The 24855-nt window shown below is 50.6% G+C and overlaps 1 protein-coding gene across 1 annotated transcript; it reads left to right on the top strand.

Annotated features, from left to right (window-relative positions):
* The first annotated feature begins 15 nt into the window (after window positions 1–15).
* Window positions 16–9734, top strand: LOC127189044 (sperm flagellar protein 1-like). Its single transcript, XM_051145554.1, is given in 8 exon segments — window positions 16–772; window positions 1149–1260; window positions 2270–2426; window positions 2949–3107; window positions 3442–3549; window positions 3551–3570; window positions 3653–3749; window positions 8547–9734. Coding segments are annotated over 8 exon segments (930 nt in total). The 5' UTR covers window positions 16–636; the 3' UTR covers window positions 8688–9734.
* The last annotated feature ends 15121 nt before the right edge of the window (window positions 9735–24855 follow it).

Here is a 24855-nt window from a genome sequence, read left to right as displayed (position 1 = left end):
GCGGCCCTCCTGAACCAGTGTCCTCTCACTGGCCTTGGCCAGCTTGGGCAATACAGTCTACAATCGCTATGCTAGGGCAGCGTCACCTACAGTGTACGTGGTCGTACCAGTCTTCTGGTGTGGGCAAGATGCTGAGCCTCCTCCCGGCAACCTCTGCACCCGCCCACACGCAGTGATCCCTCCCCAAGGCCGGGGCTGCTCTGTACAGTAACTATCTACAGCCCACGTTTGAGATTTAGGAAGGAAAAGCAGACGTTCTTGGGGATGTTCGGACAGGAGTCGCCGTCATTTCCGTGTTGGGACAGAATGGTTGCTGAAACTTCTACTAACACTGTTCATTAATAAAGATTCTAATTTATCAGTAGACTATAGACCACATTCTAAAGGGCAGTTTGTTTGTTTTTTTATTACACTAGACCAAGTTATTTCACCAACCTTCTCCCTTAATTTTAGCCTTCAGCCTTAGTTAAGCCCCGTCTCCTGACATGTAGGAAGACCAATCCTACCTGGGATCGAGGGCGGGCCGGGTCAGGTACGGGCCCCGCCCCTTCCGGATGTGTCTCGTCTCCCAGCAACCGTCCAAACTCACCAGCTTTCTTCCGCTGAGTTTCGCTGCTACAGATTCACTCTTTTACGATGCTCAGTGCTTCCAAGCGGAGCTCTTCTGCGCTCTCGCCAACGCCTGGGGATATTCACAACCTCTGCGCTTGGCTGGACCAGCTCCCACTCAGCCGCCCCAAGCGCCACCTGGCTCGGGACTTCAGTGATGGCGGTGCGAGGGAGGGAGAGGCGCTTTGGGACGAATGATGACAGCTCAGAGCTGAGGGCCGCCCTTGCGTCCAGCCCCCTAGTACGGGTGGGGGTGGGGGGGATGAGGCAGTTCTTGAGTCCAGACTCGTTCTGCTTAGGAAGGGTAGTTGCAGACACGACCTCCCGTGGCTCTCACGCTGTGTTAGCTCCTCAGACCATCCAACCACATGGTCTGTCTTGGAGGCTAGCTGCGGTACCGAGGGCTCTTGGGGAACAATCATGGTCTCCCCAGCACAAGCTCATGCCCTTCCCACTCCATTCCGCGCGCCTGTCGTGTGGTCAGGGGTACCAACTGCAACCGGGGTCTTAGCCAGCCAAATCCAATCGCATTCCCACAGTGCTGGTGGCCGAGATTGTGAAGCACTTCCGCCCTCGGCTGGTGGATTTGCACAGCTACGTCCCAGCCTGCAGTACAGACCAGAAGCTGAGCAATTGGAGCCTTCTCAACAGGCAAGGCCTGGGAGCTCAGCCCACCTAGGTTGACCCCAGGGATGCTCTCTCCAGCTTTGGATCTCTTACTGCTTTAACTGTGTCCTTGCCTACAGAACCCTATCACAACCAGGGCTCCTGGGGCTCCCTGGTAGGAGAGCTTACCAGTCAATGGAGGCACATTTCACTTCACCTCCCAAACTGTTCTCAAACAAGTCCCTACCTCTATGTTTGGTGTGATAAGTGATACCAAGAACAACCAGACAGGGTAGGGCAGACATGTTCGATGTAGTCAAATCAGTGAGGGCTCGAGGAAGTGACTGAGCAGAGCAAGGTGGGGAACATGGGTAGGCACCCAGGATGCTCTATGGGGGGTGGGGTTCAGAATCCTCAAGATTGGCTTAGATTGGATTAGGGGCATTGCAGGGCTGAGGCCTGGGCTTATATTTGAGAGGATCGAGATGGAAAGAAACCTCAAAGGGGACCGGGCAGTGGTGGCCCATGCCTTTAATCTCAGCAGAGGCAGGCGGATCGCTGTGAGTTTGAGGCCAGCCTGGTCTACAAAGTGAGTCCAGGACAGCCAAGGCTACACAGAGAAAGCCTGTCTCAAAAAGCCAAAAAAGAAAAAGAAGAAGAAGAAAGAAAAAGAAACCTCAAAGGGAGGTGATCTTGCCTGAGAGGGTCCAGCCGCAGATTTCAGGCATAGTGAGCTGTATCAACAGGACTTTCAGGGCACAGGGCAAGCACTCAGGAAGATGAGAACAAGTACAGAGAACATGACCTGGTATAGCAAGCGTTCTGTGATCTCCTGAGACCTAGGCTCACTAGGCCAGGGGTGAGATAGCCATGGGCCCCTAGGGCACACAGAGCACAAAGGAGCTCTTGGTATCCTCTCCTCTCTAAGAAAGCTCAATGTTGTCCGGTGGTTCGAAGGCATGGAGGACGGGACTGCAGGGAGGGCTTAAAGCCCAGCCCCTGGCGGTACTGCTTTGAGGCAGCACCCCCCCTCCCCACTACTCTCTCTTTTCAGGAAAGTCTTTCCCAAGCTGCACTTGTGTATCTCAGAAACTGACATCCAAAAGGTGGTCTCCAACAGGCCTGGAGTTATCGAGTCTATCCTGTGCGCACTGAGGGAGAAAGTGGAGACCAGCGCTGTTCGTGTACGCTCCGGCAGTGCAGCTGGAAGTGTCTGCACATCAATTCAGCCTGTAAGTCAGCTGTGTCTGTTGCCCTTTGCACACAGATAATCTGTGTGAAAATCAAAGAGAAATGAGTGTGCCTCTGGTCCAAAGTAAAATGAAGTCTGTGTGTGAGGCACAGTTGCCACTTAGACCCATCGAATTTTCCCGCCTCCTCACAGCTCCTTCCCAGCCTGAGCCACCTACCCTGGGCAGTGAAAACACTTACCGTATTTTTTGGACTATAAGACACACCTGACCATAAGATGCACCCAGTTCTTAGAGCAGTAAAACAAGAAAAACAGTAAAAACAGCAATTGGACAATAAGGCACACCCTAATCCCCCCATACACTTTTGGGGAGAAAGTGCATCCCATGGTCCAAAAAAATACATTAAGAGTTGTCTCTACTACAACTAGCTCAAGCCCTCCCCTCTCCTCTTCTCCAGTTTACCTACTGACCACACCCAGAATGGAAACCAGACGTGTTCAGCCCTGCTACACCTCACTTCCCAACTTCTGTACTTTGTAGGATCCAGGACACTCTGGTGTGGATGATATCCGACCTTGGGTGGGGCTTACCTCCCACCCACATCCCACCAGGATTCAAGATCCTAATGTGGATAATTGCAGCCTGTCAGAGCCCCTCTGGGACTCTGGTGGAGAAGAACACTACGTTCCTGAAAGCTGGGCCTGTGATGATCATGAGCTCACCAAAGAGAACAGGTATGCCCAGGTGCATCCTGGGCCCAGAGGGGCTGGTGGGCTTCTGAGGCACACTACTTAGAGTCCTGGCCACATTAATACCCAGAGAGCAACTATGCAAGAGGGAGCCTGTGAGCCCTGCAGGGAAGCCATTATTCAAACAGAAGCGCCGTTTCTGAGGTTTCCAGGGCTATGCAATAGGCCCTGATGCCAGGATAGGACCAAGTCCTTCCATGGTAACACCTGAGTCTGCTTTACCTGCTATGGACCATGTCCCCTCCCATCATCTATATGCACTGTCACTAGTGGGTACCCATCAGAAGCAAGATCCTGAGCTGATGGTGTCTATTTGTCATTCAGGCCTACAGAGCCCTCCAACCCCCTTCAGCCCGAAGACCCTTCAGAATCAAAGGGATTTGGAGAAAATGGGGCTGCTGTGCTCGCAGAGGGTGGACACTTATCTCTCAAATTGTCCCTGCCCGCCTCCTTACGATCCCTATCCTGGATTAAAGGTCAGTGTTTACCTTTCAGGGACCTAATTGAAGGGCTCTGGGGTGACCTGGCCAGCACCCAGCAGCAGCTGGAGGATAAGGAGCAAGCACTAGCTCTTCTGCAGGAGACAGTCAAGGTATGGTCCTGCTGGGCATCCCTTGCTGCCTAGCCCTTCTGCAGGAGACAGTCAAGGTATGGTCCTGCTGGGCATCCCTTGCTGCCTAGCCATTCTGCAGGAGACAGTCAAGGTATGGTCCTGCTGGGCATCCCTTGCTGCCTAGCCATTCTGCAGAAGACAGTCAAGGTATGGTCCTGCTGGGCATCCCTTGTTGCCTAGCCCTTATGCAGGAGACAGTCAAGGTATGGTCCTGCTGGGCATCCCTTGCTGCCTAGCCATTCTGCAGGAGACAGTCAAGGTATGGTCCTGCTGGGCATCCCTTGCTGCCTAGCCATTCTGAGCTGCAAGACAAAGATGCAGAGGGACCCACCGCCCCAGTTTCACACTCCTTGGCTGAGTTTCTGCAGAGCTGGCACTGACCCAGTGAAGGGTGTATGGGACGGGGGTGGGGGGGGGTGGGCGGTGGATGGGAGGGAAAGGGGCCGCAGCACCGGTCCCTGACCTGAGAGAATCAACATCCTTTGGATTATTTAGTGGCCTGGCAGTGGTAGCAAATGCCTTTAATCCCAGCAGAGGCAAGTGGGATCTTTGTGAGTTCAAGTCTAGCCTGGTCTTCAGAGCAACTTCTGGGATGGAAGGACAGGGGTACCCAGAGAAACCCTGTTTTGAAAAATGCCTGCTGTAGTGTCACACGCCTTTAATCCCAGCACTCAGAGAGGCAGAGGCAGGAGGATCACTGTGAGTTCAAAGCCAGCCTGGCCTCCAAATTGAGTCTAGTCTGTGGAGTATTTCAGTCCTTCTCAGAGGCAGAAAAGATATGGTGGACCCCTAATGTACTCATCACCTGCTTCCTTGGTCCTGTCTACACCAGACCCTAGGGCAGCCCAGGAGTACAGAATGGCAGTATGGACTGAGGCCCATCTCGGGGAGCAGATGCTGTGGGGACACCTGGAAAGTACATAGAATGAGATGCTGCCTGGACCACTAGCCTGAACTGGGTCTTGTGTTTCCCTCCCTCTCCAAAGGCCAGGGCCTTGGAAACAACCCCCTGGGGATCTTTGTGAACATTTAGATGTGCGGTGTATATCTAACTTTGGTGCACATCTGGCTCTATAAAACACACTTGGCTCTGCAGTGCACATCTGGCTCTATAGAACACACTTAGCTCTGCAGTGCACATCTGGCTCTATAGAACACACTTAGCTCTGCAGTGCACATCTGGCTCTATAGAACACACTTAGCTCTGCAGTGCACATCTGGCTCTATAGAACACACTTAGCTCTGCAGTGCACATCTGGCTCTATAGAACACACTTAGCTCTGCAGTGCACATTTGGCTCTGTGATGCATAGCTTATTCTGTAGTGCATATATGGTCCTGCAGTGCACACCTGGCTTTGTGTGCTAACGTCTGGTACTGCAGATGCATGTCTGGTTCTGTGGATGTACCCATGGCTCTGTGAGTACACAGTTGTGTCGTAAAAGCCTGGTTGTGTGGTACGTGCCTTGCTCTCTGATGTACGTTTGGTTCTGCAGGCACACACCTGCTCTTTCACCAGGAACTTCCAACACCTCTTACTATTTCTTTCCCCTCCCTGTATCCTGGGAGCACAAGGAGCTAAGACAATAGGGGAGGATGGACATTCTTGGCCAAGAGGCCTCAGAGTCTCAGGGGCTGCCGGAAATTGCATGCCATCTCAGTTCCTGAGTATGTACCCAAATCTTGATGAGTTATCCTCTTGTGAAAACAGGAAGGTGATGTTATATTACTGTGGCTTTGGACTTACAGGGAAGTAGTAGAAAGGAAGTAGTAAAGAGAATTGAAGCTGTTGCCGCCTCTGTGCACCCTGCTTGCCCACAGCGCAGCTCTCCCACTGTCGCCCTGGCTCAAATGCTGACCGAGGGAACAGTAACTCTTAATTGGAGACTCAGAGAAGAACAGACCAACTTGCCATTTAAGGGTTGACATTTAACTTGCCATTTAAGGACTGACACTCAACTTGCCACTTACGGATTGACTACCACTTGCAAATCGTCCCTAAGGGAGATACACAGCTTTGGAGTTGAAGAGTTGGAGTCTCTTCGTAGTCATGGGAGAACTGTCTGGTGATAGACGGGGTATAACAAGCCCATGGCTCAGCTGTGTGTGTTGGGCTCCATTGCTGGACCTAGGCACAGCGTCCCAGCTTTTCAGTTTGTCTATGAACGAAGAGTAGTGGGAAGGTGTGCAGAATACAGGCTTTATGCAGTGGCTGTGAACAGTGTCACACTCCTCGGGTCCAGGGAAGGGCCTTGTCTCTCATTGTCTGCTATGAGGCTGGCTCCTCACCCTGCCCCACACATGCCTTCCTTCACACTCCACGGGAATGAGACAGATCCAGTTTTTCTGCTCAAGGTGCATGGTGGAGTCTGGGTGTCTGGTGTGAGACAAGGTCTCAGAGGCCTTCAAACAGGCACAGAGGGACAACGGATGCCCCAGCTGATAGGTCTGTCACGCCACTGTGCCCAGGGCAGGGAGGGTCAGGCTGCTCTTTCTGAACGTTCATTTTTGTCTGTTCAGTTTCTTGAGGCTGAGTCTTGCTAAATAGCCAGAGTGGCCTTGGATTTTCAGTGACACCCCCTCCCCACCCGCACCCCGAGTCTCTGCCTCCCCACAAGTAGGATTACAGGTGTATGCCACCATCCCTAGTTTCCTTCACTTATTCTTTCTTATTTAATTTTTTTTAAAAACGATATGTAGCTGGGCAGGTGACACACGCCTTTAATTCCAGCATTCTAGAGGCAGAGGCAGGAGGATCTCTATGACTTCAAGGCCAGCTTGGTCTACATAGAAAGCTCCTGGACAGCCAGGAATACATAGAGAAACACAGTCCCCCCAAAATTTAAAATTTTGTGTATATATGGATTTGTGCACTTAAGTGCAGATACCCATGGAGGCCGGATGCATCCAATTGTCCAGGGGCTGGAGTTACGGGAGCTTCTGAGCTACCTGATGTGGGTGGTAGAGACCCAACTCTGGATTTCTCTAAGAGGTTACCAGTACACACTCACATATACACACACACACACAGACACACACTCACACACACACACTCACACACATACATACACAGACACATACACTCACATACACACACAGACACACACTCACACACAGACACACACTCACACACATACATACACAGACACACACACATACATACACATACTCACACACATACATACACAGACACACACTCACACACATACACACACAGACACACACTCACACATACATACATACACAGACACATACACACACATACATACACACACAGATACATACACACACATACATACACACAGACACACACTCACACACATACATACACAGACACACACTCACACACACATACATACACACACACAGACACATACACACACATACATACATACACACTTACATACACACACACACTCATACACACAGACACACACTCACACACATACATACACACACACACACACACACACACACAAACATATCCTTTTTTTAGACAGGGTCTCTCTACATAGCTCTGGCTGTCCTTAAACTCACTATATAGAGCAAGCTGGCCTCAAATTCAGAGATCCACCTGCCTCTGTCCCCACAAATACTGAGATTAAAAGTATACACCACCAAACCCAGCAAGAGTATGCACTCTTGGGGCTGAAGAGATGGCTCAGAGGTTAAGAGCACTGTCTATTCTTCTAGAGGTCCTGAGTTTAATTCCCAGCAACCACATGGTGGCTCAAAACCATCTATAATGAGATCTGGTGCCCTCTTCTGGCGTGTGTATTAATAAATAAATAAAATCTTAAAAAAAAAAAAAAAAAGAGATACTGCCTTCTTCAAAAAAATAATTTAAAAAAAGAGTATGCACTCTTTAATTTTTCAAGACAGGGTTTCTCTGTGTCACCCTGGCTGTCCTGGCACTCTTTGTAGACCAGGCTGCCTCAAACTCAGATATCTGCCTTCCTCTATCTCCTGAGTGCTCTGGTTAAAGGCGTGTGCTACTACCGTCTAGCGTAGAGTATGCACTCTTTTTTTTTTTTTTTTTTTTTGTTTTATGAGACAGGGTTTCTCTGTGTAGCCTTGGCTGTCCTGGACTCACTTTGTAGACCAGGGCTGGCCTCAAACTCACAGCGATCCACCTGCCTCTGCCTCCCGAGTGCTGGGATTACAGGCATTTGCCACCACGCCCAGCGAGTATGCACTCTTGACCTTAACCGCTGAGATATCTCCAGCCCCACTTCACTTATTCTTGAGTCATCAACTTTTGGATGTACGTGATGAACAGACAGTACAACAGCCACACACCTGTCAGCCGGCTGCTGGCTCTGCAAGTGTGCCCTGCATACCTGCCCAACTAGGTGCTGGGCTCACAGCAAAGAAGGCTCAGTCCCTGCCCTGCCACCCCCCACCCCACCCCCATGCCCTTGCCCCTGCCCCTACCTACCCTACATCTGGTCCTTCCAGGCTGAGAGGCTAGGAGAATCCCAGCAAGGAGCAGAAGAAGGAAACCCAGCCATCTGTGGCCTGACAATGTCTCTCCCCCCTACCCCGTGTCCCCCCTTCCCCCACCCCCCAACTCCTCAGGCTCATTGGCTGTAGAATCTTGCTCAAGAATCCTACTGTTTGTCTTTCCCAGTGGCCCCACAAAGGGCCTCTGGTGCTGCCCCCTCTGCCACAAGACCTGAGGTTGGACATTCATTCCTAGAGGATGGAGTTGCCCATGGTCTAACTGGCAGGTAAGGGGACTTCTCAGGAAACTTTCAGACTTGTGTGCTTTCTGAAGATTTTGCAGATGAAAGTGATGAGGTTGGAGCACCTGGTACAGCTGAAGGACCAACGGATCTGGGAGCTGATGAGATCTGGACCTGAGGAGCATCAGCTCTGGAGGGGCCCCCATCCAGAGTCATTCAGACCTGGACCCTGAGCCCAGCTGGAGCCTCTCCCTAATCGCACAGTCTCTGTGTGAGTGTAGGAACAGGTGTAGAGGCCAGAGCACCCTGGGACTGCAGACGAGTTTGGACAGATTTGCGTTTGATTCTCCCCATCCCCCAGTATTTTGTCATCATTACTGATTGCTGCATTTGTGAGGTCCTGGTATGTGTAGTGTCTCCGGGTCGCCTTCCACGGTAGGTGGAGACTGTAAACCATGTGGCCCCCCTGTGACAGCCACCCTGAAGTTTTCTAGAGATCCCACCGATGGGACCCCTGGAAGACTTGGCAGGCCTGAGCCTGCTGGACTTTTCCACTGCAGGGGGACACAAAGGGGAAGGTTTCAGGACGTGGCAAGAGGAAAGGCTGTAGGAGAGGATGCCGTACCCCTTCTACGGTGGTCTGGGTACATACTTTGCCCTGAAGATTTGGGGAGCCAGGTGGACCAGAATTCTGGGCCTGGATGGCCACAGCAAGTTGCACTGCTCTTTGGTTCCAAGACATGTCTGCTGCCTTTGGCCTCTGCGACATCACATTTCTGGACACCAACTCCATCGCAGTGGGGTGGGCATGCCCGGATGCTACTTAGCTGCTCTGCTCATCTATTCACAGTGGGACTTACATGGGGCTTCCTCCACTCCTCCATAGCTACCACTGTCCTTGGAACCAACTTTCTCTGTGCCTTTAGGCCATGGCTGGCCCCTGAAGGATCTCAGGAAGTAGTCTCAGAAACCTCAGACTGAGGTCACAGTTTTACAACTGCCCCCAGAGTTCCAGGCACAGTTTCCTTCCTGAGTCAGAGGCGCGTCATTAGCCGAAGGGCCCTACCACCCATTCCACTGAGTCACTTTTCAGAGCACTAGTCAGGGAGGCAGTGTCCGCTAGCTGGCTCTGTCAGCCTTGCTCATCTCTGGTCAGCTGATTGGGAAAACTCGATGCTTTGTTCCAAGCTGAGGCAGGGGACCTCCAGGAGAGTAGCCCCAATGTTCTTCCATTAGCCAAAGTACACTGCAGACAGAGGGGGACACCTCTGTTGCATGTGACATGTGACATGTATAGACGCCTAGTGTCCAAGAGGAAAATCTTCCTTAAAGTGCTGTAGTGCCTCTCAGATAGAGTTTCCACAGTACTAGATCTAAAGCCTTGCTTCTATCTCAGGGAGGCAGGAAGAACAGGGAAGGGCCAAGGTGCTCAGTCATCACAGGCCCAGACAGCTCTAGGCCTGGGCAGCCCTCCACACTCCCTCATGCAGTGATAGTTTCTCTGGGCCAGGTACACGCACATGTTTGCATGAGTAGACATTGTATCACACACAAACACTGTTGCATGCATGTGGAGGCTCTTTCTTTGATGACTAGGAAGACTAGCCCTGTCAGCATTATGCCTTGCAGGAAGGGAGGCCAGTGTTGTGGACTTTTGTGTTAAGTTTTCTGGGACAATGTGTGTGACTGTATATGTGACAGTGTGATACTGTGTATAACTATAGGTAACACTGTGTGACAATGTGCCTGATGCTGTGACAATGTATGATTACATATAACCACGTGTCATTTTGAGTGCATGCGGCAGCGTGTGGCTGTGTATCTGACTGTGTGGTACTTTGTGACTGTGACGCTGTGTGATTGTGTATGTGACCCTATGTTTGTACAATGTGATGGCCAGTAGAGGTGCCATGGTGATGGTAGCCTCAAGATGGATAGCAGGGTTACAGTCCAGGGGGCTGAGAAGCTGTGGCTTCCATGTTGGTAGGACAAGCAGTGTGCCCTGTGCTGTCTGCTCCTCCCTCGTCCAGCACTGCCTCCGGAGCCAACTGATAGGCTCTGGGGCAGAAAGAGTGTAACTGGAAAAACAGAAAAGAAGACTTCAGGGTAATCATGTCACTCCCTCAGGGCGGGACCCACTCAATCAATACTGGAGCCCGTGTTCTGCCAAGGAAAAACAGAGATAAACAAGTGGGGCTTAGGTAACTGGTGCCTCAGGTGTTTCATAGGCAAGCCCTGGCTTGCCTACCCAAAGCCCCGCTCCAGGAAGCACCCAGAGTAGAACAGGTGGGGCAGAGGCCTGACTCGAGCTGGAGTTTCCCCTGGCACGAGGAACTAGGATACCCGCTCCAAGGTGAGCTGAAAGAAGCCATGTAGTCATTCAAGAGCAGGAGGCAGGACCACAGTGGTGCCTTAGTGGTGCCACCCCCACGAGATGCTGAACCCCGGGCTACTGCGCCTGGGGGCTGGGGGCCATGCTGACGATTGTCTGGCTCCTGCTGGCTTTGCCTTGGAGCAGCAAAGACCAGGATTGAGAATTCTAGGGTTCCTCTTTTTCATCCCTGACCATGACATCATTTGACCGCCTCTTGTGAGCCAGTGTCCTCTCAGGAGCACCACCCATGCCATCTGTCCATATAGAGTCTCCACACAGGACTGTGTCTCAGCTTCATTTCCAGTTACTGTGACAACATACCCTGACAAAAAACAACCTAAAAGAGAAAAGAGTTTATTTCAACTGAGAGTCCAGGTTCTAGTCTGTCACAGCGGAGAAGTCACAGCAATAGAAGCGTAAGGGAGCTGGTCCTATTGCACCCGTAGTCAGACACAGAGAAAAGAATGCATGCATGCTTATGCTCAGCTTGCTTGCTTTATCATACAGTGCAGGACCCAAGCCCAGGGAATGGTCCCGCACACAGTGGGCAGATCTTCCCACCACAATTAATGTAACCAAGATAGTCTCACAGATGTGCCTTAGGCAACCCTTCATTGCTACTCTCTTCCCAAGTGATTCTAGACTGAAGCTGACAAAACTAACAGTTACAAACTACAATTCTGGAGGTGGGGAGGCTGGAGCTGCTCTAATTCAGCAGGCTGCTTGCCTCAGGGACAATGTTTGTGTGCTTATCTTCACTAGGGGCACCTGGTTTCTAAAAGCTGAGAAAGGAAGGGTGGGGGATGAGCTGAGGGCTTAGGGTGCCACCTGGAGGAGAATTGTGGGACTGCAAATACAGGAGTAACCCAGATTACAGAGCTGGGAGTCCCCTGAGGCCTTTATCCTAACCAAGGACAAACCTGATGGTGGTGACACAAGCCTTTAATCCCAGCACCTGAGAGGCAGAGGCAAGCAGATTTCTATAAATTCGAGGTCAGCCTTATCTATAGAGCAAGTTCCAGATAATAAATAGACCAAAAAAAAAAAAAAAAGAGGAGTTGAGGACAAATGAAGAATGGAGGCCCAGCCACCTCAGATTTACAAGGATCTTTAGAGAGAAAGCACGTTGCTGGCGTGACTCCAGGAAGGCTCCTGGGGCGGTCTCTGGCTTTTCTCTAGCTTTCATGATCCAACTGACTTTCTTACCTTGGTCTCAGGGTTTCTTGCCTCAGGGATCTGACATATTATGTCAAGACATCTTGACCCTGAAAATATTTGTTTTGAGACAGAGTCTCTTTGTAGCCCTGGCTGTTCTGGAACTCTCATGTAGACCAAGCTGGCCTCAAATTCACAGGGATCCATTTGCCTCTGCCTCCTGAGTGCTTGGAGTAAAGGCATGCAGCCTGCCCCTGAGCTCTTTAGAATTTAATGGTCGTTAAGAATGTCCTTCTGCACCCACATAAAGAAGTCCTCGAGCCGGGTGGTGGTGGCGCACGCCTTTAATTCCAGCACTTGGGAGGCAGAGTCAGACGGATCGCTGTGAGTTCGAGGCCAGCCTGGTCTACAAAGCAAGCGAGTCCAGGACAGCCAAGGCTACACAGAGAAACCCTGTCTCAAAAAACCAAAACAAACAAACAAACAAACAAACAAACAGAAAAACAGTCCTTGAAGGGCAGCTGAGGCCTACACCTCCCCAACCTGGGGCAGAGACACCTGATTTCCTCAAAACTAAATAGAAGTGGTTGCTGGCGGTCAGCCTGCAGTACTGTCTCCAAAACCCCTGGAAGTGAGGTCTGATGCTGTGGCCTGGCTCTTAGTGGCTGCATATGGAAACACCCAGTTTCAGCCCCTGTTCAGAGAAACTAGACTTTCTGGTGAGGTACAAAGAACCAGCTAATGTCCCCTCCCATTTAGTGGAAATATCTCCATGAACTTAGGACAGGAGCTAAGTCCATGAAAAGCTGGCTGTGTAGAGGGAGATGCGCTAAATGGAGCCACGGGACCCAGTCTGTAGCCCTGGCTGTTTGCTTTTTAAATTTTATTTTATAGTTGTTCCTACTATGCAATAAAAGTAATAGGGAAAAGACCAGAACAAATTAAGTGCCCATAGGATTCACTCTGGATTGGTGGTACACACTTGGAATCCTAGTTAGTACCTTTATTCCCCTGTTTTCTTAAATATGCTCTCAGCCGGGCATGGTGGCGCTAGTCTCCTAGCACTCGGGGGGGGGGGGGGGGGCAGAGACAGGTGGATCGCTGTGAGTACAAGGCCAACCTGGTCTACAAAAGCAAGTCCAGGACAGCCAGGACCATTACACAGAGAATCTCTGTCTCGAAAACCCAAAAACAAACCCAAAAACATTTAAATACAGTCTCATATAAACAAAGTTGGAAGCCGGGCGGTGGTGGCGCACGCCTTTAATCCCAGCACTCGGGAGGCAGAGGCAGGCGGATCGCTGTGAGTTCGAGGCCAGCCTGGTCTACAAAGTGAGTCCAGGATGGCCAAGGCTACACAGAGAAACCCTGTCTCGAAAAACCAAAAAAAAAAAAAAAAAAAAAAAAAAAAAAAAAAAAAAAAAAAAAAAAAAACAAAGTTGGTCTTGAACTTATAGAGATCCATCCACCTCTGTCTCTGAGTGCTAGAATTAATGGCCTGGGTGACAACACCAAGCTGTTCGTTTTCTGAGATAGGGTCTTGTTCTATAACTCTGACTGGCCCCAAACTTGAAGCAATCCTATTCAGATGGCCTCAGACTCCTGGCAGTTGTCCGGCTTCCTCCACCGGGCTGTTGAGATCATAATCATGAGTCACCATGTCTGTCTTAGAGACACTTCTGGGCGCTTTAGGGAGAACACACCACCGAGTCACCAACTCACTCCACTGTCCGTTCTTGGCTATTGTCTGTCTCCTTAGCTTCCCCTTCCTGCGTCACCCCTGCGGTTACAGTCAGTGCATTCTAGGGGTGTCAGCACTCGCTGAACACCTTTACAAGAAGGGACAAAACGGGAATGACACTTGCAGGACTTATCACACTCCCCCAAAGAGGACGACTTTCATGACAGCGGGGGGCACCCAGAACAGGAGTGAGCACACTTTCTGAAGTTGATCCTGACCAATCAGACAGACCCCTGGCCGGGCCAGAGTCACATTGCTCCACCAGCTATGCATGCCTAGCCCCTCTCTTGTTTCCCTTTTCTGTAGCATCTTAAAGCACCCACTTGTTCCTTGACGATGGACTTGGGTCACTAAACCCCAAGTTTTCTCTTATTCCCAATGTATCCACTCTGATGAAACCCCTTTCCCCACCCTTCACCACTCCCGGTCTCTTTGATTGGCATATTGGGGGAGTGGCTGAGCCGCTTCCAGGTTGCTTTGGTCCTTAACCTCCACTAGCCCTCAAGGACACACAAGGATGGAAATGAACTGCTGATAAACGCTTCTGTGCCCGAGCAGTGTCTGCAGAGACCTTGGGGCCCAGCTGAGGAACTTCCTCATTTGCAAATGAGGAAACAATTGCTCCCTAGGTCTACCAGGGTGACACCAGCAGGGTTTGCTTTAGACTGATGGATTGAAGGTGGTTAGCACATTTGCTGCTGACTGTTCAGCAAAGATCAGCCAACCTCCGGCTCAGGATGACCCCAAGAGGCCAATCTGGGCATCTCTCTTCCTTCCAAGAAGTTTGGTTTTCCCTCATTTCCCTCTTAATGTCCTCCCCTTCCTCTCTAGAAAGGACTTGAGGGCTCGTGTTGATGTTCACAATGACCATTTGCAAAGTCTTCTAGAGAGGGCACCAGCAATGTGGAGCCCCTCCAATGTGGACAAAGACACAAGCAATGCTGGGTCAGTCTCTGCTGGGCGTGCTCGTGAGGTGCGCATGATGCTTCAGTAACAACAAAGAAGCCAGTTCCGGTAGAGAAAGCCAGGAAGCCAGTGCTCTCCTCAACCCTAGACAAATGTGAAAAGCCCTCTAAGCACCCCGGAGTGCTCATGCGCTTGTGTGGCCTGCCTCCCTCCCAGCCCCCAAGGGAGAGTAATGAGCAAGAAATAGGATGAGAAACCTGCCTGCCTGAAAACAGGAACCTTAAAAGGGTGGGGTGACTGGGGTGTGGTCCACAGGTCCTGGGTGCTAGGAGAAGTAGGTATGGCATGACCGTGCTCTTTAATCACTGAGTTTATGGCTCTGCATGGGTTAACTATCCTGCAGCAATCTAAACAAGTTTTAGAGAAAAATAGCTGGGCAAAAGTTGTAAAATGCGAACTGATAGCCATTGCTGAAACAACCTGTTATCACGAGCTTTCCTTTAAAACCCACTTAAAGAGCTGGAGAAATGGCTGAGCAGTTAAGTGCTTGCAGAGGACCAGACTTCGATTTCAACAACCCATAACTGCCTGGAACTCCAACTCCAGGAGATCTGACACGTTTTTCTGCACTCTTCAAGTACATAATTAAAAATACTTTTAGAAATTCACTTAGATCTGGGTGTGGCATTACATTAAGACAAAAAACATCACTTAGAACCTGAAATGTTCATTTAAATTGCTCTAGGTTTTTTGTTTTGTTTTGCTTTGCTTTACTAGACGGTTTCTCTGTGTAGCCTTGGCTGTTTTAGACTCACTTTGTAGACCAGGCTGGCCTGAACTCACAGCGATCCACCTGCCTCTGCCTCCGGAGTGCTGAGATCAAAGGTGAGCACCGCCATTTTAGGTTAAGCTGGAGAATGTGCCAGCAGACCTAATACATACAATGTCATCAGAGGTAGAGGCTAGGGACAAATAGGGGAGCTTGTGGACAGCTTGTTTGAAGTGAGAGGTGTCTATGAGCGTGCCGTGCCCTGTGAGGGACCATGACCCAGAGTTACCCCTGAGGAGTTCTGATGCTGCTCGTAGTGTCTGAGGCTGTTCCGGTGGCCCCTCCCTCTGGGCTGCATCTCTCCATGGTAAACTCAGAGCAATGGTCAGCAGGACTTCCCCATGGGCATCCATGAAAGGCAGGTCACGTGTAGAAAGTGAGTGGAGACAGGGTGCTGAAGACATGGCTTAATCAGTAAAGTGCTTGCCACACATGCACAGAAATAGGAATGTGCATTCCCAGAACCTACATAAAAGCCCATCCCATGCCTGTAATCTCAGCTCTTTGTGGGGGGTGGGGGGCAGGGGGAATGACAAAGGGTAGCTATAGCAGGTAGACAGCTAGTCTAGCCTAATTGGCAAGTTCCAGGCTAGTAAGAACCCCTTCCTGTCAGGCATGGTGACACATGCCTGTAATCCCAGCACTCAGGAGGCAGAGGCAGGTGGGTCCCTATGAGTTCGAGGCCAGCCTGGTCTACAAAGCAAGTTGGGGGCAGCCAAGGCTACACAGAGAAGCCCTGTCTCGAAAAACAAAAACAACCAAAAAAAAAAAAAAAAAGGAATCCCTTTTCAAAAACTAAGATGAAAAACAATTGAGGTAGACAGCAAACACACACACAACACACACACACCCAGGGATTGTAGGAGCAGTATGGGGAAAAAGGTGTCCTAAACACAGGCTGGACAAAAACAAACCAACCAACAAACAAAAATTCAACACAGTTGAAACTAATCACCTCTTTTCTGTCCAATTCAGACTTTCCAAACTACTGCTCTGTTTTATAGTTAGGAAAGGTTAAAAATAATGGCTCCTTACAGGCCTGTGAGACAGCACCGCCCTGCTGTTGCTTGTTCATGTGTGTCTCCAAAATACATTTTCACAAACTGAAAAGGATATACGCATTTATAAAAGATAAAAGAGGCCGAGAGCATACTTGTAATCCCAGCACCCGGGAGGCAGGGGCAGGTGGATCTCTGTGAGTTCAAGGCCAGCCTGGTCTACAAAGCGAGTCCAAGACAGCCAGGCATACAAAGAGAGACCCTGTCTCGAAAAACCAAAAAACCGAACCAAAAGTTAAAGTTAAAATTAAAAAATAAGATAAAAGAGCCCTGGAGGAGCTGTGGGTGTGACCAAGTGAGGATGATGGTTGGTTGCTGCCTTACTGTGTCATCACACCCCCACCAGGAAAAATGGGGATCTTTGTTGACCACCCCTACTAACGACGTCACTTTGTCCCTTGAACTGGCTAAATGAAAGAAGGCTAGGTGGGGTAAAGACAGCAGGGTGGTCTGTGGGTGCGGGTCTCCACAGTGCCCCCTTATTCTGCAGATACCACCCAGGACAGCAGCCCCGGAATACAGCCTGGGCAGCAATGAAACGCCTTTGACCAACCTGGGATCCCAGAGCAGTGTGTGAGAATAGGCCACAGGCCAGACGGCAGCAGGACCCACCTGTGCCTGCCTTATGTGCTGTAGCTTGCCAGGGACAGCCAAACTCTCCCTGAACTCTGCCTGAAACTTAATGACTCTTTCTCATTCCATCACCCCTGTGTCCTGGTGCCCCCCCCCCATCCCCACCTCAAACCTTGGGCACCTGCTCCAGCCACCCCTTACCTCAGCCAGGTGTACTGCTTCATGGGCTTGGTCTTTCTATACAGTTCTGTCGTGCCTCCCAGACTTAGCTGTGGAGGGCTGAGGGGCAATGGAACCCTGGAACACCTTTCACCCTTACCCTGCCTGAAGCTGCCCAAGTCTTCTCATCATTTCCCTTACCCCAAATTTAACCCAGAGTCCCCATTCACTCATTGGCATGCATGGTCTCTCACTGGACAAATTCATACATGTGCATGCATGCAGCACCACCTTACATGTCCACTGGTCTCTGACACACTGAACGGCATGTGATCTTAGAGCTGGGGTCAACCTGGACCTGACCTGGAGATAGAGAACCTGTCTACTGAGGTCTATGCCTGCCCTTCGTTGTTCAAGCATCCTTGAGTCTAACAACAGGGGACCCAGACCATTCCTAGATTGTTCCAGATTCTGGAGGCACTCAGCCTTTCCAACCATACCAAGGCCCAGGGTAGGAGCCCCATTAGTGGCATGACCTGGGAGCTCCCTGATGAGATGACACCCTCAGCCCAGCCGGATCAAGCCAGGTGGCTTCTCCCTTGACCAAGGACTCCTGGAACACTCCAGAAGCTGGAGCCAGGAGCTATGGGCACCCTGACACTGGTACTTAACTGTTGCTCAGTTTCCTCCTAGCAAATGGTGAAGGGGCCAGAACTAGGGTCCACAGGCCCAGACAATACTGAGGGAGCCAGGCATGAGCCAGAGCCCAAGGAAGAAAGCGCCTGCCAAAGCCAACCTAGATTTCCTCTCTGTCTAGCTGGTCAAGGAAACAACGGTTTGGTAGGGCCTAAAGTGGTGACCCCTCCTGACCCTGGGGGGAGCTTAGTTTCCAAGAGCCTCCCAGGTTCCAGGAGTCAGTGGAAGTGACCAACGCTGAATGGAGTCCTGGGTCTGGATATTTTGAGTTTGGTGTCCAGATCCATGTGGATAGAAAAGAAGTCAACCAAGCCAGGCACGGGGCAATACTCAGGGAGGCAGAGGCAGGCGGATCTCAAGTCCAGCCTGGTCTGCAAAGTCCAGGACAGCCAAGGCTACACAGAGAAAGCCTGTCTTGAAAAACCAAACACAAGCCGGGCGTGGTGGCGCACGCCTTTAATCCCAGCACTCGGGAGGCAGAGGCAGGCGGATCGCTGTGAGTTCGAGGCCGGCCTGGTTTACAAAGTGAGTCCAGGATGGCAAGGCTACACAGAGAAACCCTGTCTCGAAAAACCAAAAAAAAAAAAAAAAAAAAAAAAAAAAAAGAAAGAAAAGAAAAGAAAAGAAAAACCAAAACCAACAACAACAACAACAGTATGGGACTGGCATGTGTTTACATAAGTGTCTTTGTGTGTACATGTGAGCGGCATGCAAATGTGTGTGCGTGTGCTATATTCCTGGGTACATGTATAATGTGTGTCTTTGTGGATGGCATGCATGTGCATTTGTGTCCTCAGGTGTCTCAGGTGCTTCTGGCTTCTGACCAGGTGCACCAGGGTCCTCTGAGGTGGGCAGGCAAGTGAGCAAGCACTCTGGACAAGACAATCACAGTTCTTTTAGAATGGAACTTGGAAAACTATTTGCTTGGTGGCCTTGGAGGGCCCAGCGGGAGTTCCCACGGACCAGACCGAGTGTTCCTGATTTGTTGGCGTGGGCAGGGGAGAGGGAAAGAAACAAGAAGAAGCTGAGATTATTTCTGTGGAGGGAGTGGTAGGCTCAGCCTTGAAATGTAGCCCTGGGGCAGGGACCAACTCCACCCAAAGCCCAGGGCCATCTGTGCTACACCTACCCCCACCCCAACCTCCAGGGCCAGGAGCAGCGTGAGCATCACTGGCCCTGAGGGTTCCCTATAGTGCCCTTACCTTTCCCAGCTGAGTGGCTATCCAAATCTGACTCGTGGCCTCAAGTCCACATCCTCTCTGTCAACTGGGCTATGGCCACTAAATTTAGCTGGTGAAAATTCAGAATACCCACTTGAATTCAAAATTCAGATGAATGGATAAATTTCCATTTTAGTATCCTAGAATGGGAAGTACTTATCCTAAGAAACTGTCCATATTGCTTTCCAGGATCAGGCCTACGCCATAATGACATGGCTAAATGCACCAAAAAGGTTAGGGGCTATCAGTACATACAGGAGCAGCTGGGCCTGAGAAGGCTCAGTTAAAAGCACTTACCGCAAGGCCGGGCGGTGGTGGCACATGCCTTTTAATCCCAGCACTTGGGAGGCAGAGGCAGGCAGATCACTGTGAGTTCGAAGCCAACCTGGTGTACAAAGTGAGTCCAGGGGAGCTACACAAACCCTGTCTCAAAAAAACAAAAAAAAAAAAAAAAAAAAGCACTTGCTGCTCTTGAGGACACAGGATTGATTTCTGGTACCCATATGGTGGTTCGCAACCATCTGTAACTCCAGTTCCAGGAGATCCAATACCCTCTTCTGACCCCCAGTGGACACCAGGAACACACACGGTACACATATGTAGATGCAGGGGAAACACTCAAGGTTCTTTTTAAGTGGGAGCAGTTATGATGTCTTCCTCCAGAAAACGGAGGACTGAAATCAGGCAGCACAACAAGTACACGTGCTTCTTCTGTGGCAAAACCAAGGTGAAAAGATGGGCCGTTGGCACCCGGTGGTTGGCACCTGGCAGTGCGGTTCCTGCATGAAAACAGTTTATGGTGCGGTGCGGCCTGGACTTACAATGCCACTTCTGTTGTCACAGTCAAGTCTCCAGTCAGAAGACAGGAGGAATAAAAAGCCCTGGAGAAGCGTTACCATCTGACACATCCATAGCCCGCAGTAAATGGGCCAATTTATATAACAGAAAGGAAAAAGAAAACACTTGTCCACGTTTTCCAAGATTCACATCTGACCATGGCTCCCAAATGTGCCCCGTGTAGCCACGTGGCGGTGGTAATCCCAGCACTCGGGAAGCCAGCCTGCTCTACAAAGTGAGTCCAGGACAGCCAGTGCTACACAGAAAAACCCTGTCAGGAAAAACCCAACCTAAACCAAAATAAAATATATCAAAACAAAACAACCCAAAGGTGCCCCATGCTTGAGTGTGTGTGTGTGTTCTTCCTCTATCACCCTTGGCCTTGCTCCCTTGAGATGATTTCTCATGAAACCTGAAGTTAGATGTGTTTCCGCTAGGCTGGCTGGCCAGAGAGTTGACCAGAGGATCTGCTTGTCTCTGCCAATTCTGGGATTGCAGGAGCATGCACCTATGCCTGTTTTTTTTTTTTTTTTTGTTTGTTTGTTTGTTTGTTTTTTGTTTTTGATAGGTACTGAGGATTTGAACTCGTGTCCTCTTGCATCCGCAGCAGCTGTTTTTACTCACTGGGCCCTCTCCCTAATCTGCCCCATGTTTATTTGGTAAGGCCTCACAGGATCAGCTGTTAAGCTGTCTCAAAATGGGGACACCATCCTCACTTTGCTGGGCAGCTTCCATTATATTTTTACTTTGTTTTGAGATGTTTGCAGATGGTGTGACCCACAAACCTACAGGGCTGGGGTTCGGTGGTAGGATCTTGGCCTCACATGTGTGGTGGCCCTAGGTTCAACCCCTGTAATGCCCAAGCAAACAAACCTCTCTCAAGTTCACTATGCTGGGATTTGACAAATGCATGTGGCTGTGAGTAACACCACCTCTTGGGACACAGCTTCCTGGGCAGCTGATGATCCCGTGTGATGCATGTCCCTCTTTTCATGGCTTCCATCCTCCCTGTGGGCTGGGGAGTGGGGTGCTGTTTGACGTCATTCTTGCTTAGGTTTTGGGAGACCAGTGACTTCAAGTGCTCCTGGGCCACACACCTTGGGTAAAATTGCCAGGCTACTGGATGCAGCAAGTTTACAAGACTCCTGGGAGGTAGGGAGGTGGCTGTGTCATTTCCAGCACTTATTTTGGTGGGTGGGGACACTGAGGCCAGAAGAGATGGCTGAATAACACTGCTGAGGGGAGCTACTGTTGTGTGGTACAGCTGACAGCCAGCCTAGCCTGTCCTGGGAGTGAAATGCTGTCGCTCCCAGGATGTTACTCTCCAGGAGGGAGGGCAGGCATGTTGGGGTACAGGGCATGCTGGTATGTGCTGTATGGAGAGGGGACTGGGACCCCATAGGACATGCTATAGTGTGAGGCATACTGGTGTGTGGGACATGTTGGTTTGTGGGGGCATACTAGGGCATGGGAATGTTGGCCTGTGGGACATTTAGGGCTTTGTGGCATGTTGGTCCATGAGGCACACTTGAATTTGGAAAATTTTGGGCTGTGCCATTTGCTGGGGTATGGAGCCTTTTGAGTCATAGGGCATACTGGCTTGGGGGTCGTGTTAGTTTACCAGACATGCTACTGTGAAAGGTATGTCGGAGTGCAGGACAGACGGGAGGAGGAGTTCAACCTTACACGTGGCTAGTGCAGGAATAGAGGTCTCCACAGAGGTAGGGCTAATGTAAGCCCTTTCTTTCCTTGGGAACCGCGGTTAGGGAGTCCAACAAGGTTAAGGAGGGACTGCTTTGGAGACTGAAGACTGGTTCTGTGTGAAGACAGCTGCAGCTCCCCTCTGCCCCACCCCCACGCTCCGAAGGGCACAGAATGGAAGGAGTAAGTAAGTGAGCCTGCCTGAAGGCCACTGCTTATCGTTGGAGTTCCGTGCCAAGCACGTCCTCCTGATCCACAAGGATACTTTCTGTCTCCTGAGCAGAGGGAGGCAACCTCATGCGTGCTAGCACAGGGGCCACCCTGGGGGATACACACAGTGCCCTTGGTGGCAGGATCTGCTGATGTGAACAGTGAGGTCTTACTGGGGCTCAGGTCTGGCTTGCCATGAGGGATGGCAAGATGGTTGTGTCTAGAACATCCCTTTTGCCTTCAGGCCCTTTCTCCATGCCACTGCAGATCTCAGGCTGAGGCCCATGGGCAGGTGGGAGCTGGGCTCTGTAGGCAGTGGGACTACCCTAGGGGGTCCTGACACCCTGTTCATAGGTTTAGGGCTCACTCAAAGTACTGGAATGCCATGGAAGAACTTGGCAAAGAGATAGTTGTGGTGTGCCTTTACTATTGGACAGCCAGTCCTTCAAAGGGACTGAAACTCCAGAGGTCACAGGACCTTTTGTAAGTCATGGCCAGGAAAGTCAGGCTCAAACTAAAATTTTCCTTTTTAACCCCCTGGCTCCTCAGTGAAATTAGCACTACATATAGACCCCCTAATGTCTGTGACTCCCTAAAGCCCGTGGGAAACATACTGGGTCCACTAAGTAGCTAACCCCTATCCTCCCCAGGGTCAGCTGAAGGGCCAGGCTGAGAGGAGGACAGTGCCTCATATACTTTTAGAGGGACAGCTGTTTCCACACCAGGCCTCAGTCCACCTCTCCTGCTGTGAGGCCCTTTTGGGTTTTTGTTTGTTTGTTTGGGTTTTTTTGTTTTTGTTTTTGTTTTTTTGTTTTTGTTTTTGTTTTTGTTTTTTGAGACAGGGTTTCTCTGTGTAGCCTTGGCCATCCTGGACTCACTTTGTAGACCAGTCTGGCCTCGAACTCACAGTGATCCGCCTGCCTCTGCCTCCTGAGTGCTGGGATTAAAGGTGTGCGCCACCATGCCCAGTTTTTGGTTTTGGTTTCTTCTTCTTCTTCTTCTTCTTCTTCTTCTTCTTCTTCTTCTCTTCTTCTTCTTCTTCTTCTTCTTCTTCTTCTTCTTCTCTTCTTCTTCTTCTCTTTTTCTTCTTCTTCTTCTTCTTCTTCTTCTCCTTCTTCTTCTTCTTCTCCTTCTCCTTCTTCTTCTTTTGTTGTTTTGAGACAGTTTCTCTATGTTATCTTGGTGGTCCTGGACTCACTTTATAGACCAGGCTGGCCTTGAACTCACAGCAATTGGCCTGCCTCTGCCTCCCCCCAACTCCTGGGATTAAAGGCATGCACCACCAAGTCCAGCTTTGTTTTTGGTTTTTCAAGACAGGTTTTCTCTGTGTAGCCTTGGCTGTCCTAGATTTACTTTGTAGACCAGGCTGGCCTCGAACTCACAGAGTTTTGGGATTATAGGCATATGCCCTTGGGCCTGGCCCCTTCTGGGTTTTTATATTGCCTTATTATTACCAAGTATTCTTTTTATAATCTGGAAGAGGGGAGAAGGAACAGAAAAGCAAGGCACAGAGCAGAGTTAGAGGGTGGTCCAGGACTGGCCTCACCCAGTACCTCATCTGTTCCTCATCCTCTCTCAGTCTCTGTCCACTCAGTCTCAGCCTCTCATGCCCCAATCTCCCCCTTTCTTCCATTTCTCTTGCAAATGTGAGGCCGAGGCCACAGCCCAAGGTTGGGGACAACACTGTAGCTGCCAGAGGGAGGCAGCTTTCAGGATGTTGTGCCAGGTGGGAGGCATAAGGGCATGGGGACCTCTGTCGGCCTCAGGCCCGGGAAGTTGGTTCTCTGTTTTAGGCCCACAAACATTTGAAAGTGGGGTTCTTCCTGCCTAGTGTCTCTGAGAACACTCCCTCCAACCTAGGGGACTCAGAAATGTGTCTGAGTCTGGGCACGGTGGCATATGCCTTTAATGAAAGCGCTCAGGGTGGAGGACAGAGGTACATGGATCTCTATGAGTTTCAGGATAGCCTGGCCTATATAGTGACTTCCAAATAGATCTGTCTGTGTAGTGTGTGTGTGTGTGTGTGAATGTGAACTCTTGGGGCTGTACCCCCTTCTCTGTGGAACAGCTCTCCACCAGGACAGGATCCTGATGTTCTCAGCCTAGGCCTCATGGGGTCCAGTCTGCCAGGCATAGCAGGCCTGTAGCAGCATGCCACCTCCGTGTTCCAGCCATTTTTCTTTATATTGTCTAACAGCCAGTACTCACCATTCTTACGACCAAAAGCTCAGCTCCATGGGCAGGAGGCAGGAGACGGCTCTCAGAGAGGTACAGTCTGCAGATCCTGTCACCTTCAGAATCCCGAGAGCCTCTTAAGCCCCAGCTCCTATGTCCAGGTCCGGCAGGTCTCCTGTGCTCATGCCCTATGCTACCAGGCAGGGGTCTGAGATGCGTCCTAGGCATTGTCAGGAAAGCCCTGGGCTATTGGTCCTCCCTGAATTATCTTGTATGTGCCTGTTACCAGGGGTCCTGTCCTTGCCCACTGCCCTAGGTCAGAGCCTGCTCTCTTCCCAGATGAGCTGTTTGTGAGGCACCTTTGACTCACGGTTACAGACCAAGCCTTAGTCCTGGCCGACCTCAGGCAAGGTAGTATGGCCTCCCACTGAATATTATGGTCACTTGGCACGTGGTCTTGATAGCCCCTAGGCCTGGCTAATACTGACCAGTTAATACTCACACATTGTGAGCTGAGCTGCCCAACCTGGGTGAGGAATGGTGTGTCTGGGTGTCTGCTACACTTGGGCTGTGGCTCTGCAGAGAGGAGAGAGCTTGAGGCTGGCACACACAGGGGCCATGAATGGAAATGCAGAGACCTCAGCCTTGCTTCCTAGCAGCTTCTGACTGTCCACATTCTGGGGAGGTGCCTGCTCAGGCCTAGTCCATGAGACCCTAGGGCATGAGCTTTCTGTGAGGTCTCCGTGTGGTTATCCTTGGGTCTTGGA

Source organism: Acomys russatus, chromosome 5 (assembly GCF_903995435.1).
Source record: "Acomys russatus chromosome 5, mAcoRus1.1, whole genome shotgun sequence".
Lineage (NCBI taxonomy): Eukaryota > Metazoa > Chordata > Mammalia > Rodentia > Muridae > Acomys > Acomys russatus.
This window is presented reverse-complemented; position numbering and strand designations above follow the sequence as displayed.